General features: G+C 45.4%; 1 protein-coding gene across 1 annotated transcript in view; it reads left to right on the top strand.

The window, feature by feature from the left end:
- METTL8 (methyltransferase 8, tRNA N3-cytidine) overlaps positions 1–17789 on the top strand; it is a 46239-nt gene that overhangs the window by 13103 nt on the left and 15347 nt on the right. The window contains exons 3-6 of the mRNA XM_081182168.1: positions 577–902; positions 3379–3428; positions 5995–6058; positions 8789–8928. Coding sequence (XP_081038294.1) covers positions 577–902; positions 3379–3428; positions 5995–6058; positions 8789–8928 — 580 coding nt within the window. The remainder of the gene's footprint in view (positions 1–576; positions 903–3378; positions 3429–5994; positions 6059–8788; positions 8929–17789) is intronic.

Here is a 17789-nt window from a genome sequence, read left to right on the forward strand (position 1 = left end):
GAGAATCATATTGGTGAGAACTCAAGTTATGGGATCCAGAATACTTTTGCATCTCTTCTGTTTTGTCTTCTGGCAACGCTCATTTGTGGATTTAGTGAAAATACGGCTTTGGGTCAACACCTATTTACATGTAGAAAGTTCACATGTGTTTTAATCTTCGTTTAGCTTATTGTTAATTTTAATTATCTTTTATATGCTTTTTTAACTGTCTTCGATAATTTTGATGTTTTGGTTTTTGTAAACCATTTAGAAGCTTTATTGCAATTGAACAGTGTGTAAATTTTGTTGAATAAACAAAGTTGACTAGGCTATGTTGATTTTTCAAAATCCTATCGCTCTGTAACCTTGATGCAAATCATTTATTGCAGGAAACTCAAATTAGCTGCGGTCCTTATACCGTTGCAGGTCTTAGTAATATTGAGGTTGCCTACCATCATTTGAAATCTCCATCCTTACCTTTCATTATCAGTAATGTTTAGTTTTAATTATCCCCACCACCACCACCACTCTTTTATGCCAGCGATTCTTTATGCTTATGGTTTCTTGGTTTCTTTTTGGTTTTGGTTTTAAATCTAGCGAAGTATGAGAGAGAAGCCAGTAGATATTGGAATGAATTTTACAAGATCCACAAGAACCATTTTTTCAAAGATCGCAAGTGGTTGTTCGTGGAATTTCCAGAAATTCTTCCAGAAGGAAAATCTGACCTTTGTAGAAAAGTGGCTACAGAAAACTTGAGATGCACTGGTTTACTTGAAGACAACCATCTTTGTGCGGATAATTCTGCTCCAAAAGTTTCTTCCGTTTTGAGCGCATGTTATGATAACTCCGCAGCTGATGAGCAAATTGTCAAGAGCACTGGAAAGCAATTCCCTGGTGGTGATTCTTCTTACCGAATATTAGAGGTACGGTAGACCTTTCTATTCTGTGTCCAACACCATATTCTCCTGGGGTTTTTGATGCTTATGCAGTAGTGCAGAAATTGGATTGATCCTGAGACTTGTACTCTGCCTTGTTTTTGCAATCCTCCTTTCCCCTTCAGCCCAGCCCATAGAGCAAGGCCTCCGGATCATTGGGAGAGGCTTATTTTGGGGGTGGTAGGAGTCAACCTATGAATTTCCTTCTACCCTCTTCCACATGTGTTTCTGTGGATCCAAACCATATGCAGCCTTGTGAATAGTTATCTCTTTCTTAACTCGCCTTCTGTGAGCTAAGGCAGAGGGCCTTCTCAGTGGTGGCGCCTGCCCTGTGGAACGCCCTCCCACCAGATGTCAAGGAAATAAACAACTATCTGACTTTTAGAAGACATCTGAAGGCAGCCCTGTTTAGGGAAGCTTTTAATGTTTGATGTTTTAGCGTGTTTTTAATATTCTGTTGGGAGCCTCCCAGAGTGGCTGGAGAGGCCAGGCCAGATGGGTGGGATATAAGTAATAAATTATTATTATTATTATTATTATTATTATTATTATTATTATTATTATTATTATTATTTAATAATAATAATTAATTAATAATAATAATAATAATAATAAATTATGATGCTGATATTAAAATCTTATTGGTTTTTTAAACCTCTCGGTCCTATTTGAAGATTTCCCACACAGCATTGTTCTGAATAAGACCTTGGGATCTGATAGGTAGCACAGTCTTAAAGGTAAAGGTACCCCTGCCCGTACGGGCCAGTCTTGCCAGACTCTAGGGTTGTGCGCTCATCTCACTCTATAGGCCAGCGCTGTCCGCAGACACTTCTGGGTCACGTGGCCAGCGTGACGAAGCTGCTCTGGCGAGCCAGCACAGTACACGGAACGCCGTTTACCTTCCCGCTGGTAAGCGGTCCCTACTTATCTACTTGCACCTGGAGGTGCTTTCGAACTGCTAGGTTGGCAGGCGCTGGGACCGAACGACGGGAGGGCCCCCCGCCGCGGGGATTCGAACCGCCGACCATGCGATCGGCAAGTCCTAGGCGCTGAGGTTTTACCCACAGCGCCACCCGCGTCCCTAGAAGCACAGTCTTGCTCATTTATAAAATGTTTAGACGGTTTAAAATAGTTTTAAAAAAAAAATCAATGAATGGTTTACCATAGGAATGCTGTAACTGCAAAAAGGCAAGCAACATTCAACCAAATTGTGCCTTAAAAACTGAATGAAAACAAGAGGGAAACTTGGGGGGGGGGAGTTCAATATTGCACTAAGGCAGTTGTTCCGCCAGGGCAAGCATTTGGGCTTGCCAGAAGAATGATCCCCCTTCTCGCTGCCCCCCTCCTCAACAACCATATATGACAGACAAAACTGAGCAGCCTACAAAACAAAGTCTGGGAAAACTTGGGTCAGCTGAAAGTTTTTAAGAAGCATTTAAAGGCAATTGCTCAAGTTTCTTTAAAAATGTCTTCTCTTCTAACTTATTTCATGATACTCTGTTGAGGCTAGGAGCTGGTTGCAGCTTTTCTTTGCACGCATAGCCACTCTAATGCATTTGAAGAGAGAGAGAAAATGCCAGCTGCTTCTTGGAACAAATCAATATTTTGTGTGTGGCTACCAGAGTAAAGTAATTTCTTGGTGTATCAAACAAGATGAAGCCCTTCCTTGTGAAAGAAGGAGGACACACACAGAACTATTCCCTGAAGATACAGTGGTGCCTCGCAAGACGAAATTAATTCGTTCCGCAAGTTTTTTCTTCTTGCGAGTTTTTCGTCTTGCGAAGCACGGTTTCCCATAGGAATGCATTGAAAATCAATTAATGCGTTCCTATGGAAACCGCTTGCCAGGCTGGCGGTGCGGAGAAGGGCTTTTCTCCCCACCGCAAGCCTTCAGGACAGGTACGGGAACAGAGGGGAAGGGGCGCAGCGCTTCTCCTCTGTTCCCGGGGCTTGCGGTGGGAGGAGGGTTTTTCCTCCCCACCGCCAACATTCAGAACAGCATTCTGAGAAGGGCTTTCCGCCCCACCGCAAGTCTTCAGGACAGCCATCCGAAGGCTGGCGCGGGGAGAAGGGCTTTCCGCCCCACCGCCAGCCTTCGGAGGAGCATTCCGAAGGCTGGCGCGGGGAAAAGGGCTTTCCGCCCCACCGCCAGCCTTCGGAGGAGGTCCGAGGACAGTGGGGAAGAAGCGCTGCGCTTCCCCGCTGTCCCGGAGATTTCCCTATGGGCTTTCGTCTTGCGAAGGAAGCCCATAGGGAAATTCGTTTTGCGAAGCGCCTCCAAAACGGAAAACCCTTTCGTCTAGCGGGTTTTCCGTCTTGCGAGGCGTTCGTCTTGCGGGGCACCACTGTATGTTAAATTTTAATTCTTAGTCTGTTCTCGTCCTGCCCCCCCCCCCCAAATGTTGGAAAACAAATTTTTATAAATGTGATCAGCTTAATATTTCGCTTTTGTCTTTACTACCAGGTTGGCTGTGGTGCTGGTAACAGCGTTTTCCCTATTTTGGAAGTGATTCGGTAAGCTAAAAAGATAACAAGTTACATGCTACAGTAATGAGGAGGGAACAGCTGCTTTGCCATAACTCCTACTAAGAATTTTCACTCTTGTTCAAGAATGAGGAACTTCTGGTCCTCCCAAAGTTTTTTTGCCCCAGAACTCCTATCTATCATCCTTGTCCTTTGATCATGCTGGCCAGCTCTGATGGGTGTTGTTTTTATTATAATTTATTAAATTGGTATACTGCCCTTCATCCGAGGATCACCGCGCACTTCACAACATAAAAATACAAAATGAGAACACTAAAGTATGTAATAAGAAACCAAAAAACCCCTCAATAACCCTGTGGCGATCACACAGGGTCCCCGGACGTTTCACCATCTATTGATCCCCGTGCCACCACTTTATTTCTCGCTGCCACCACCCAGGCCCTACCTGGTACAATACTGAGTCCAGTCGGGGTTAAATTGGAACATAAACTTCTGTTTATTTATTGCAGTTTAACAATTGTATGGTTTCATAAACAGTATCGGTCAATTACAATCATGGGGTGCCTATCCAGTCCTGTAACTTCCGCTACCTGCTCTCACTCACTAAACCACCTCTCAGATATTTACTTGTCTTCCTAGCTCCTAACTGTTCCTGACTCAGCTGATTTCACTACACTAACTCAACCTACCCACAGACTCTATCCCAATCCACTCCCACTCCAAACAACCACCCAACTCCCAACAAACTCCTCCCTTCGCCCCTCCCAGAACTGGTTTTATAGTCCCTCTGACTCCACCCCCCTGGGTTCTGATTGGGTAACCTGTTTAACTATTTCACCTCCAGCACTCTCATATGTTAACGTCACAAACCCCCTCCTAAAAACAAACAAACCACGTTTAAAGCCCATATAATATTTAATCATTCCAAGGCCTGGTTATATACACCTGGCGCTTAAAGATATGCAATGAAGGCATCAGGCGGGCCTCCTCGAGGAGAACATTCCACAAACGAGGAGCCACTGCAGGAAAGGCCCGTCCTCGTGTTGCCAGCCTCCGGACCTCTCATGGCTTCCCACAACATCTGAAGGGCCACAGGTTACTCGTCCCTGCTGTAGGTGATGGTAGCATAAGATGTTCCATTGGGTATGAAGTTTCGTTGGCCTTCATAGGTCCAAAGCTGTACCATGAATTTGACCCCAAATGAATCAGATGCCGGCGCAGGCAAGAAATAGCCGGTGTAATGTGTTCATAATTTGTAAAATCTGCAGGCGCGGAAAAGCTCTTGGTCAGCGGTATTTCCAGCTCTTTGTGGTTGTTCCATTCACGCTTCAGAGTAATCAGTGAAAATTAAAAAGTTGTGATTGACATTGCTGCTGGTTCTTAAGAGCAAACCGGATCCAAAAAAAATTTCCCCCTTTATTTCAGCTCTTCCTCAAGTGAAACAATGCAGTTCATTCTGGGCAAAATTCCTCCTTCTCTATGTGCAGCCAGTAGTGGTAGTTACTGGCAATTGTTCTTGGCACCGTCGTACCTCGGAAGTCGAACGGAGTCCATTCGGCTTCCAAAACGTTTGGAAACCAAAGCGTGGCTTCTGATTGGCTGCAGGAAGCTCCTGCAACCAATCGGAAGCTGCGGAAGCCCCATTGGACGTTCGGCTTCTAAAAGAACGTTAGAAAACTGGACCACTCACTTCTGGGTTTTGATCGTTCAGGAGCCGATTTGTTCGGGAGCCAAGGCGTTTGAGATCAAAGGTACAACTGTACTGGGGATGCTGCCTTATGTCCTTGGTGTCTGATAATCTTAAATACACAAGGGAGTTGTAGCGGATGGAGGAGGGGGAAGAAGCTACCCCTCTATTGGAGCCAGCCTGCGTTTTTAATTCAGAAACTGAATAGAGACAGTTTGCACTGGGACTGCTGTTGGAGGACCACATTCCCTTGTGATACTCGCAAGTGGAATTGAAAGGTCTCTTTTAGCTACATCCCTTTCCTTTTTGCTCTGTTCTATAATATTGCGCAGGGACGCAGGTGGCGCTGTGGGTTAAACCACAGAGCCTAGGACTTGCCGATCAAAAGGACGGCGGGTGCATGTTATAGAGTGAAAAATACGGTAGATAAATAGGTACCGCTCCGGCGGGAAGGTAAACGGCGTTTCCGTGTGCTGCTCTGGTTTCGCCAGAAGCGGCTTAGTCATGCTGGCCACATGACCCGGAAGCTGTACACAGGCTCCCTTGGTCAATAAAGCAAGATGAGCACCCCAACCCCTGAGTCGGTCACGACTTGACCTAATGGTCAGGGGTCCCTTTACCTTTTATAATATTGCGCAACGGTTACCAAATGCAACTTCGTCGCAGACAAAGCAATGGCCTAGTAGGGAAAGAGCGCTGGAGAAGTAAGCGTTTCGCTCGTTTCCCAACAAGACATTTAACCACCTCCACCCTCGACTTTCCCGTTCGCTTCCCTCAGCCTTTGCCCCTTCCGCATCTCCTAAGAACTGGGTTTAGGTGATTTGATTATGCCTGCAGATAGATCCCCGGCGAAAATCGTTTCACAAAAGCAATTGGGGGGGCTGATATTTCCCTTGTTTCTTTCTCCAGCCACCATCCCGGAGTCTTTCTGTATTGCTGCGATTTTGCTTCAGAAGCGATGGAGCTCATCAAGGTATCTAAAATGTGGCGATTCGTTTGCGAGAGTATCCTTCAATCCTTGGGTTCGCCAGCTAGTGAAATAGGCATCACTACCGATATAGAGCTCAAAGACTGCAACAGCTTGGAATTATAGTTCCTTTTCCAATGAAGTAGTGCATGTGGAACTGGTTCATACACTCTCCTGGCTAGTGGGTGCTTCCAGATGATGCCCTAGAGAGGATTTGAGACCTTGGTACCTGGAGGCGTGCTTCCTCCCTGATGTTATTCCCTACGTGCATCATTCAAAATCAGAGGGCTTTCCCCATCTGCTTCTGCTGACTGGAGTGTGGTAGTGTGGAGCAGGGTCTTCTCAGGTGTGGTGCTAATCTCTAGATCAGGGGTAGGCAACCTAGGGCCGGGGGCCGGATGCGGCCCAATCGCCTTCTCAATCCAGCCCACGGACGGTCCGGGAATCAGCATGTTTTTACTTGAGTAAAATGTGTCCTTTTATTTAAAATGCATCTCTGGGTTATTTGTGGGGCCTGCCTGGTGTTTTTACATGAGTAGAATGTATGCTTTTATTTAAAATGCATCTCTGGGTTATTTGTGAGGCATAGGAATTCATTCACTCCCCCCCCCCCAAAAAAAAAATATAGTCCGGCCCACCACATGGTCTGAGGGACAGTGGACCGGCCCACGGCCGAAAAAGGTTGTTGACCCCTTCTCTAGAGGTGGTTCCCAATGCGTGGTCCGCACACCAAGGGGGGGGGGTCCATGGCACATACCTGCCAACTGTCTGGGACATCCCATTTTTGTGACAAGTGTGGCCTGGAAGATGCACGTCCGGGTTTTGGGCTGGTACCTGTTGGAGCGTACGGCAGCACCATTCACATAACAAAAATTTAAATACCGGATTTTTTAATTTACCGTGTTTTTTGCTCTATAAGACTCACTTTTTCCCTCCTATAGGACGCACATTTCCCCCTCCTAAAAAGTAAGGGGAAATGTGTGCGTCTTATGGAGCGAATGCAGGCTGCGCAGCTATCCCAGAAGCCAGAACAGCAAGAGGGATTGCTGCTTTCACTGCACTGGCTTCTGAAATTCAGAATATTTTTTTCTTGTTTTCCTCCTCCAAAAACTTGTGGTCTGGTGCATCTTATAGAGCGAAAAATATGGTAAATTGGATTTTTAAAATAAACTGCTTTTGGAGGAAAAATCTTTCTAAAGATAGATTTGAGTTTAAGTTACATTATAGTCCAAAGGCTGTTCGTCAGGAAATAAGGGTTTGTTTTAAGTTTTTCATGTGTGCTAAAACTCAGTCTAAGGTTTTTTAAAAAATTAAAAAGTTTAACCACATTAGTGAACAAACATGCTATAATGTTATTGTTTTAGTTGAACAAATTGTTTAAATTGTTGTTAAGGAAAGGATTATTTTTCTCCTTCTGATAAATTACAGCAGAAAAGTTGTCCAAATATAAACAGTTAACTTATTAAACATTACAATAATTTCATAATTAACGGTCTATGTATTTCTAATCGTATAACCAAATCAGTAATTTTTGATATAACTGTAAAAACTACCGTATTTTTCGCTCCATTGGACGCACCGGACCATAGGAGGGGGAGAACAGGGAAAATTTTTTTTCCCTTGTTCTCCCCCTCTAAAACAAGGTGCATTCAAGGTACATTCACCAGAGCTTGTGGGGCTAGCGGTGGGGGGAAGCGCTGCTTTCCTCCACCGCCAGCCTCAAAGATCCCTGAAGCCTTTGGAGCGCAGCGCCCCGCTGCCCTGCAGAGGTTTGCGCACAGCCATCCCCAAGCCAGAACAGCGAGGCGGAGCCCTCCGTCTCGCTGTTCTGGCTTGGGAAGAGCCTTGCTAGCTTCTGCAGGACAGCGGGTGAAGACACCGTTCCCAAGCTAGAGCAGCGAGACGGAGCGCTCCGCAGTGCTCTGTCTTCCTGTTCTCGCTTTGGGCTTAGCGGCGCAGCCTGCATTCGCTCTATAGGACGCACACACATTTCCCCTTAATTTTTGGAGGGGGAAATGTGCGTCCTATAGAACGAAAAATACGGTACTCTGAAAATTTATTATTCCAAAAATGAAACCTTCAACTGGTTGTAAATATTAAGATTATACCATGAGATTATAACACGAGTGTTAGCGTCAGGCATGCAGGAGAGCGATTTTAAAAAAGCTCAACAACTCTGGGCAATCTCCCCCCATTTTCTAAATTTTTAGTCCCCCAAAATAGGGGGCGTCTTATACATGGGGGAGTGTTATACAGTGGAGGCTCGGGTTGCGAACGTGATCCGTAAGGGATGCATGTTCGCAACCCGCAGCATTCGCAACCCGCAGCAGCGCGTTTCTGCAGGCGCAGGTTGCGATTTGGTCTCCTGCACATGCGCAAAGTCTGATTTAGCGCTTCTGCGCATGCGCGACTGCCAGAACCCGGAAGTAACCCATTCCGGTACTTCCAGTTTTCCGCGCGTCCGTAACCCGAAAAAACGCAGCCTGCAGCATCTGTAACCCGAGGTATGACAGTACACTGGAAAGTGCGGTAATTTGGTGAGAGCTTTATATCTGTTTTTTGTATAAACTGGTCCTTTGAAATGTGGTGGCGGTTTTTTTTTTCCCTTTTCCGAAATCTGAATCGCTGAGGAGGGGGATTTTTGAGGGGAGCGTTTCTGTGTCACAGGAAATAGATTCCAAGTTGTTTGAGAGTCTCTCTGTTTGTTCTTTCGGGTTGGGGGGGACTTGTTAACAGTCGCATCCACTCATCGATTCCTCCCGGTGTTTTGCCTTTGTTCACGACGTGTGTGATGATGCCTCGCCCTACCCTTTCCCAGATGGCAGCCTGGATGTCATTCTCCTCATCTTTGTGCTGTCTTCCATTCACCCTGACAGGTAAATGAAGGCTGGGAAAGGTGGGGGACAGAGCCAAACGCAGTAATGTAGCACCCTGCTTGTGGTTAACGCTTAGCTGGAATGAAATATTCAACGCAGCAATAGAGAAATTAAAATAATTATTTATTTGTCAGACAAATAAATGAGAGGCACAGTGGTATATGGTTACCAAGCTCTGGCCTGGCCTCCTGCCATTATGGCCAGCACTTATATCCCCTTAATCCAGCCCCCTTTGCTCCTCCTGTGGCTGCCTCTGTCCAATCAGCCTGGTTGGATTTCCTATTGGCTGATTGCTATAACCAATCCTAAAAGATACACCCACATCCTCCTGTCCTTATATGGAACACAAAGAGCTATATATTGTTACATCTATAAATGACAAATAAGTAGTAATATATCTTACATGTGTCTCAACAAGGAATCTTAATTACCAGCTCACCTCTTGCCCTCCTTGCCCTATTGCCTTCTAAAACAAATGGTTAATCTTAAATTTTTATCTTAAACATATGTCAAGGATCTTGAGTTTCACATCAACATTGAAAGATATCCTTCATTTGAAGGTTTCCAAACAAATGTCTGACAGCCATATATCAGGACAGCTCTGATGGCGTCTTGCCGTCTGGTAGGGGGCTAGGCTGCTGGCTGACTTAATTCCAGGATAAATACAACTCTTCTAGCATTTGTTAAATCCTTTGCATAATTACATTTAAGACAATACATAACATAGGTAGCCTTTTAAAAAGAATAAGGTCTTTGTAAAGTAGAAAAGGGAACTCAGTATAAAACAGTTTCAGAAGAAACCTCTTTAGTTTACATTCCCCCCCCCTTCAGCCAGCTGCTTCAGCCAGCTGCTTTGTTTCCATTAGCTCTTCCCAACATTTATTGAAACTCTCTCAGTTTAAGAAAGAAACAGCTTTAAAAGACTTCCCAGCTAGATGCTTCTCCATTTGGTCTTGGCCTTTTTAACCTTAGAAGATCTGGCTCATTTTTCTGGGAGGCACATTGGCATTATTTTACTATTTACTCATTCCTAATTATATTTATCTCTGCCTTTGTTATCTTCTGTAACATGTAGGGTCAGTGTCCTTACTCAGTCTGTAATTTCAGCTTTTACGACTTTGAGAATTGTCTTCTGCTATCAATCAAAAGGGGCCCCTTGTCTAGGAGGAAAAACATTGCCAGTGTTTTCTTAAGCAGCTAGCCTTCTTGCCTGGCATGAAACTTTTGAAAATCTTTTAGGCTCTCTCTTTAATATACAAGTCCTGATCAAACATTAATAAAATGCAGGCTTATGCCTGATGCCTCATTCCCCCCTTTCAAGCTCAAGGACCTTCGTCCCAAGTGTCCTTGATAGCTTGACCTTCATCATGTTCCTGAGGTAAAGCTCTGTATAGGGCCATGATATGAGGTAGAGTTTCATTTGAAACCATCTTGCTAATTGTACTTCTAAAACATGAAATGATACATGGCATCATACATAAAACCATTACCACTACTGTCAAGAAAAACAAGCAAGACAATAGTATCCCTTTGAGTCCTGTGACATTAGGTAACCAATTGGTGAGCCATCCCATATCCCATCCTTCCCATGTTTGTACTGGGACATGTGCTATATTCTCCATCTTTGTGGCCAACACACGGATTGCCTCACCATTATCTGAAATGTTAAAGCAACAGGCATTCCCTGTCAAGTTCAAGACTCCACATAGGCCTCCCTGCCTGGCAAGTACATAATCCATTCCCATTTTCAGCTGCAAAATGGCGGCTCTACTTTCATCCAACTGTTGTGCAATAAGTCTCAAACTCTTGGCCGTTGCATTGGTTACAAGTTCCACTACTGCTTGCAATCGAATTATTCTGTTTAGATTATAAATAGGATCCCGTGCCCCTTGTATGAGCTCACCAGGATTCCAGGAGGCAGGATCATAATAGGCTATAATGCGCTCTGGTGGCCAATCATCAGTACCGCTCCAACTTTGGGTACTTCCTCCTGCTATATGAGAAATATCAGCGTTTCTTCGTGTACGCTTGGCCAAATTAGTGGGCATAATCCACATTGGTGGTAATACCCATCCCAGGAAACAAGTCCCACTCCATTTGGAGGGGAGTTTCTTGTATGCCCATTCTCCACATATCCACCACAACCATCGGGTCTGAGGTTTTTGGTACGTGGAGTACAGAAGGCGAAATATCAAAAGAGGTAGAGAGTTCACAGTGCAGTATGTCAGATTGCCTTTTTCTGTCACAGTTATGTTCCATACCACTTTCCACGCATGAATAAAAGGAGGTGCACAGGGCAAGGCATTCCGAGTTCGATAGGTAGTATCGTGTGCCCAGGTATTCTTAATATTATCCCAAGTATAGTGACAATGAGAAGAGCCTATCATGGTAGAATCAGCTGCATTTGATGATTTATGTACACAGAATTCCCCTTGTACAGGTATAACTCGTAATGGTTTAGTTGAGTTCCATCCGGGGAAATTCTGTACTTCTGTTTGGTGTGGTATTTCGCTTACCATACCAATAGCATCTAATGGTATCGGTAATAAGGGCATACCTCCCTCTGAATCATCTGGCCCAAGAGAGCAAACAAGGCAATTGGTCCTATTTGCAACATTGGCTACCATTTCAGCTAAACCTACCCACATATTGTGGTCATGGCGGAATCCATATTTAGTCAATTTGGTCAGATTCAAGGACCCTTCCCCTTCCCAAGGGATCAGGATTAATAATAGAATCATGTTGATGTCTAGCATATGCATTCCTTCCACAAAAGATTACCTTATTGTGATAGCAAATAAATATTAGTCCCAATATAATTCCCCCAGTGACAGAAATGGGGAACCACCAAGACCAAAACATATATCCCGAGGATCCCCAATGAGTAATATCTCTGATAATTGTTCCACAAGGGGGGGGCATTCAATTAATTGTATAAGAGAATCTGTCCTTTCACAATCGCTGGTTCAGATGCTCCTCAAGCTTCAGGCGTGCGCAGGTCAGCCAGCTTCCAGGGTGTGGCTGCAGCAGGCCGGTCGTCTAATGTTGCCCGTGACCTAGCCCGTTCCCGGTAGGGCTAGATACAGGGGTTTTTGGAGAGAGTCAGTTTAAGAGGATTAGAAGGGTCACCTTTGCACGTCCAACTGCCTTCGGACTTCTTCAAACGGGAGTGATGAATCCAGGGGGTCACCTCCGCTACCTTCACCGCTGTTGGAGTAGAGAGCAAGACGGTGTAAGGTCCACGCCACTTAGGTGCAAGTGGATCACGTTTCCACTCTTTCACCCATACGCTATCGCCAGCCTGGAACTGATGAATCGGCTCGGCAATGCTGCACGGCGTGCGCTCGAGGGCCCACCTGTTAAGAGAAACAAAAACACGGGAGAGAGATTGCACTTGTCCCTGTGTCACATGGTCTCCTATTTGTTTAAGATCAGCTGAAATATCCTGAACAAAGGAGGGCGGTCTCCCATACAGGAGCTCAAAAGGTGACAACTTAAGTCTTTTTGTGGGTGCACACCGAACACGAAACAGTGTTATGGGTAACACATCTACCCATCCCAATCCCGTTTCCTGGGTTAATTTTGCCAATTGGGTTTTCAGAGTCCGATTCATTCTTTCAGTTTTCCCTGAACTCTGAGGCCTATAGGCTGCATGCAGTCTCCATTTCACTTGTAGGACTCGACATACTTCTTGTACTACTTGATCAATGAACGCTGGCCCATTATCACTTCCAATGCATCTAGGTAATCCAAACCTCGGGATCAATTCAGTCAGGAGTCTCTTAGTTACCTCTCGTGCCTTTTCAGTTCGGGTGGGAAAAGCTTCAACCCATCCGGTAAGAGTATCTACAAACACAAGGAGATACTTGAATCCCTTAGAAGGGACCAGCTCTGTGAAGTCCACAATTAGGCTTTCCATGGGGACATATCCCACATGTTGGATTCCAGGAGGTTGTACCGGTCCCTGCCTGGGATTGTTTTTAGCACAAAGAACACATCTCTGTGAAATGCAAGTTGCTAATTGTGATAGGTTAATAATATACAACTTCCGACTGAGACTCTCTCTGGTTGCAGTACCGCCAAGGTGAGTAGATTCATGATAATTTCTTACAATTGTGCCTGCTAGATGATGAGGTACATAAATCCTATTGTCTGGCAGGATCATCCAACCGTCCTTCACAACTGCTCCTTCCTGTTCAGCCCACTTCCTCTCTTCTGGGGTATAGTGAGGTTTAACTTCTTCTGGAACTACCTCTGGTATGAGGGCTGCTATAAATCCTCCCACAGGCTTTTGGGCTGCCTCTCGGGCTGCTTTGTCAGCAGCATGATTTCCTCTGGTTATTGGATCCCTTCCTCGTCCATGACCTTTGCAGTGCATTACAGCAATCTGTTCTGGAGCCCATACTGCTTCTAACAGGATTTCTACTTCAGGTCCATATTTCAAGGCCTTCCCGTGGGCTCCTATTAGACCTCTTTCTTTCCATAGAGCACCATGTGCATGCAGGGTTAAGAAGGCATATTTAGAATCAGTATAGATGTTTGCCTTACATCCGGCTGCCAATTGCAGAGCTCTAGTTAAACCTATAAGTTCAGCTTTTTGTGCTGAGGTGCCAGCAGGCAAAGCTTCAGCTTCCACAACTTCCTCATTGGTGACCACAGCATATCCTGCTCGTCTGGCACCTTTATGCAGGTAACTGCTACCATCAGTATAATATACAACATCTGGATTTTTCAATGGTTCATCTTTCAGATCGGGTCTACTGGAATAAACTTCATCCATTATTTGGAGACAATCATGTGATTCTTCATCATCTACCTCTGGTAGGGGCAGCAAAGTCGCTGGATTGAGCATATTCACTACTCGTAGATGAATCCTGGGATTTTCACACAATAGGCCTTGGTACCTAGCCATCCTTGGGTTCGTTAGCCAATAACTACCCTTATATTCCATGAGCGTCAGAACAGCATGAGGTACATTCACATACATCGTCTGGCCGAAGGTAAATTTATCAGCTTCTTTGACAAGGCTTGCAGTGGCCGCTACTGCCCTTAGGCATGGAGGCCATCCTTTTGCTACTGAGTCCAATTGTTTTGACAAATAAGCTACTGGACGGTTCCAACTTCCTAATCTCTGGGTCAGGACTGCCGCTGCAATCCCATTCTGTTCATGTACATACAGCTGAAAGGGTTTTTCCGAATTAGGCAGTCCAAGGGCTGGGGCCTCCATAAGTCGTTGTTTGATAACTAAAAAGGCTTGTTGCTGCTCAGGTCCCCATACGAATGGGTCCTTTTCTGCACCTCGAGTGCTTTCATGTAAGGGCTTGGCCAGACTGCTGAAATCAGGTATCCATAGTCTACAAAACCCTGCTGTTCCCAGGAATCCTCTGAGTTGTTTCCTTGTGGTAGGTTCCTTGATAAGGCAAATAGCTTCTTTCCTCTCTGGTCTCAATGCTCGTTGTTGGTGTGAGATGTCAAAGCCCAAATATTTGACCTTTTCTAAACATAACTGTGCCTTTTTCTGGGAAACTCGGTAGCCAGCTTGCCAGAGCAAGTGGAGCAGTTCCTCTGTACCTTCTTTACAGGTCTCAAAATCCTTTGCTGCTAGTATAAGGTCATCTACATATTGCAGAACCACCTTTTCTCCAGGTATTGAGGGGTAACTTGTTAGATCCTTCGCCAAGGCAGTGCCAAATAAAGTTGGGGAATTTTTGAATCCCTGGGGCAATCTCGTCCAGGTTAGCTGGCCTTTTGTTCCTGTCAAAGGGTCTTCCCACTGGAAGGCAAATATAGGTTGGCTCTGTGGTGCCAGCCGGCAACAGAAGAATGCATCTTTCAAGTCCAATACAGTAAAAAATGTTGCTTCTGGTGGGATCAAACTCAGCAGGGTGTATGGGTTTGGTACATTTGGGTGCAAGGTCTCGATAGCCTGGTTTACGAGCCTCAAGTCCTGCACTGGCCTGTATTCATCTGTCCCAGGTTTTCGAACAGGCAAAAGGGGTGTGTTCCATTCTGATTGGCAGGGCTTAAGCAGACCATATTTTAATAAGCGGTCCAAATGTTTCTGGATGCCCTCTGCTGCTCGCCGGGGTAAAGGATATTGCTTTACAGATACAGGGGTAGCCATAGGTTTTAAGGTTACTACAATTGGAGCTATATTCTTAGCCATTCCTGGGGGGCTATTTTCGGCCCATACTCCTGGTGGCACCTGTAGAGTTCGGAGGAGCTTGTTTAACTCTGTATCCAATGTGGGTTGGACTTGCAGGGCTGACATTAGGCGCCATGATTGTTCCTTAGGTACTGAGAGGGAAATTATTCCTACTGCCTTTGATGGCAGTTTCATTTCTGGACCTCGAGGAGTGAAGGTGATTTGGGCCTGCAATTTGGACAGCATATCTCTACCTAAGAGAGGTATTGGACACTCAGGTATATACAAAAACTGATGGGTTAAACGATGTCCCCCAATCTGGCATTCCAAAGGTTGGAGGAAAGACCTCTTAGCTGACTGACCAGTGGCACTTTTAATGACTACACTTTTGGATGCCTTTTTCTGCAATAGTTCTGGGAGTACTGAGTATTCAGCCCCAGTATCAATCATAAAGTCTATTAAATGGCTTCCTAATTGAATCGTGACCGTGGGCTCCTGGAAGCCTAACTTTATGGAGTCCGGTCTTTCCTAGTCTTGGGTAAAATCCTCCTCTGCCAGTCCAATGACATTGTCCCTACTCCGTCCTTGTCCAGGTCTCTGATATCTTCCATCTCGGATCATTCCCCGTCCCCGTCCCTGGTTTCTTGGGCCGGAGCCTGGGCCTGGGCCTGGGCCTGGGCGTACTTCTTCCAACCTCAGGGGTTCAGGACACTCCCGCTTCCAATGACCCTCCTTCTTGCAATTCGCACATTGATTCCTTCCCAGTGGTGGATTCCTTCCCCGCCCTCTTCCTCCATTTAAGGGGCGGTAGTCTTGCTTCACTGCTGTGGCCAGCATTACCATCTTTTCCTTCTGCCACTTCTTCTTCTCTTGTGTCTCAGCCTCATCCCTATTCCGATAAACTCGGCGTGCAATGGCCATAATTTGGCTCATCAGCATCCCTTCCCATCCTTCTGATTTCTGAATTTTCTTACGAATGTCAGAAGCGCACTGGGCCACAAATGTAGCAGTAATCATTCTGCTGTTTTCAGGGGCTTCAGGGTCAAAAGGAGTCCATATACGATAGGCTTCTTGCAGCCTCTCTAAAAAGTCTCCTGGACTCTCATTTGGTTTCTGTTCTACTTCTGAGACTTTAGACATATTAGTGGGCTTCTGGCATGCCCTGCGGATACCTTGCACAAGCGTCTGGCGATAGGTGGTAAGTCTGGCCAGGTGAATTACATTGTTTGGATCCCAATTAGGATCTTCCAAGGGAAAGTTGTCTTGGAGATGACGGTCAATATTATAAATATTTCCCACTCTGGCCTGCTCACGCAAATATATCTGTGCCTTTTCAATTATGTCTCTCCTTTCCTCAGTGGTGAACAGAGTATTCAGGAGCTGGCGGCAATCTGTCCAAGTAGGACTATGAGTATTTATTATTGAAGTCACCAAGTCCATCATAGCCTGAGGTTTTTCTGCAAAAGATGGGGTGTGTGTTTTCCAATTCATCAGATCCTTAGTTGTGAATGGAATGTACTGGAGGGTCGAAGTTCGAGGTGGCCGTGGTCCGGGTTGCCCGTTAACCAGCACAGGCTCCTCAAGTGCATCAAATACTCTTCTGAGAGGGGCTACTACATGATCTTTCTCTTCGCTTTGCTCTAGGGGCCTCAAATCATAGGGGATGGTATTTGTCCCAAGGCGTTCTTTTAGCAGCTTTATACGCCTGGCTGTATTGCTTGCTGACCGATTAAGGTCTCCCTGTAACTTCTGTAATAATTCTCTAGGACTTGGATGTACAGGAGTTTGGGGTAGGCAATCAGTTGTTCCACTAAAAGAGACTGTAGATGGAGTTCTACTGGGACTCACAGATGGAATAACCGCTTCTGCTTGGGCTTTATTATAGGCCTCCAATGCCTCCTGAAGATATTTATCATAATCTATCAAGGAATCAAGTTCTGTGACTCCAGCCCCATTATTCATTCCACTTTCTTGCCTTGGGGTTACAACTGGTGGAGTGTTTGGATTAGGCTCCCTTCGATGTGGAGCATAGGGTGGAGGTGGAAGCAGCTCTTCCTCTGGTCCCTCAAAAATGGGTTTGAGTTTATTTGGCAAGATTCCTTTCCTAGCTTCGGCTTTTACAGCCAATAATTTGCATCGTTGGACTTTGCATTCCCTTATCCATGGAGGATTTTTATTTAATGTGCTCAGCCAGGAATCTATATATGAAAATTGTTCTGGGCACCCTCCAATTTCTTTGGCGATGTTAGACCAAAGTTTGCTTACTAAATTTATATCAAAGGTTCCTTGAGATGGCCATTCAGTATTTTGCTTTGGCCACTCTAATTCACATAACGTTCTCAGGCGCTCTGGCGTCATTTTGACTCCATACGCCCCTGAGAAGGCTTTCTTAAAATTATTTAACATACATTCAAGAGGTGTATTTTCCCCTTTTGAACCCCCAACTCCCATTGTATGGCCCTGTGAAGTATCCACTCAGTCACTCACACACACGCTTCGTGGGTTTCCTTGCCTGGTGAAGTCGCCTTACCAGGAACCGAAGTACTGCCCACTCCACACTCAGGTCAGCTACAGATTGCTCTGTACTTTCTCACACATACAATGCGCTAGATACTTCACCACACACTACCTCCCATTCTTCCCTTTTCCCCCACCAGACCACCATCTGATGTACCCAACCACCTAGCGTACTCAGTTCCCACTTACTGAGACGCAG

The sequence above is a fragment of the Podarcis bocagei genome (assembly GCF_964188305.1).
Source record: "Podarcis bocagei genome assembly, chromosome: 1".
Taxonomy (NCBI): Eukaryota; Metazoa; Chordata; class Lepidosauria; order Squamata; family Lacertidae; genus Podarcis; species Podarcis bocagei.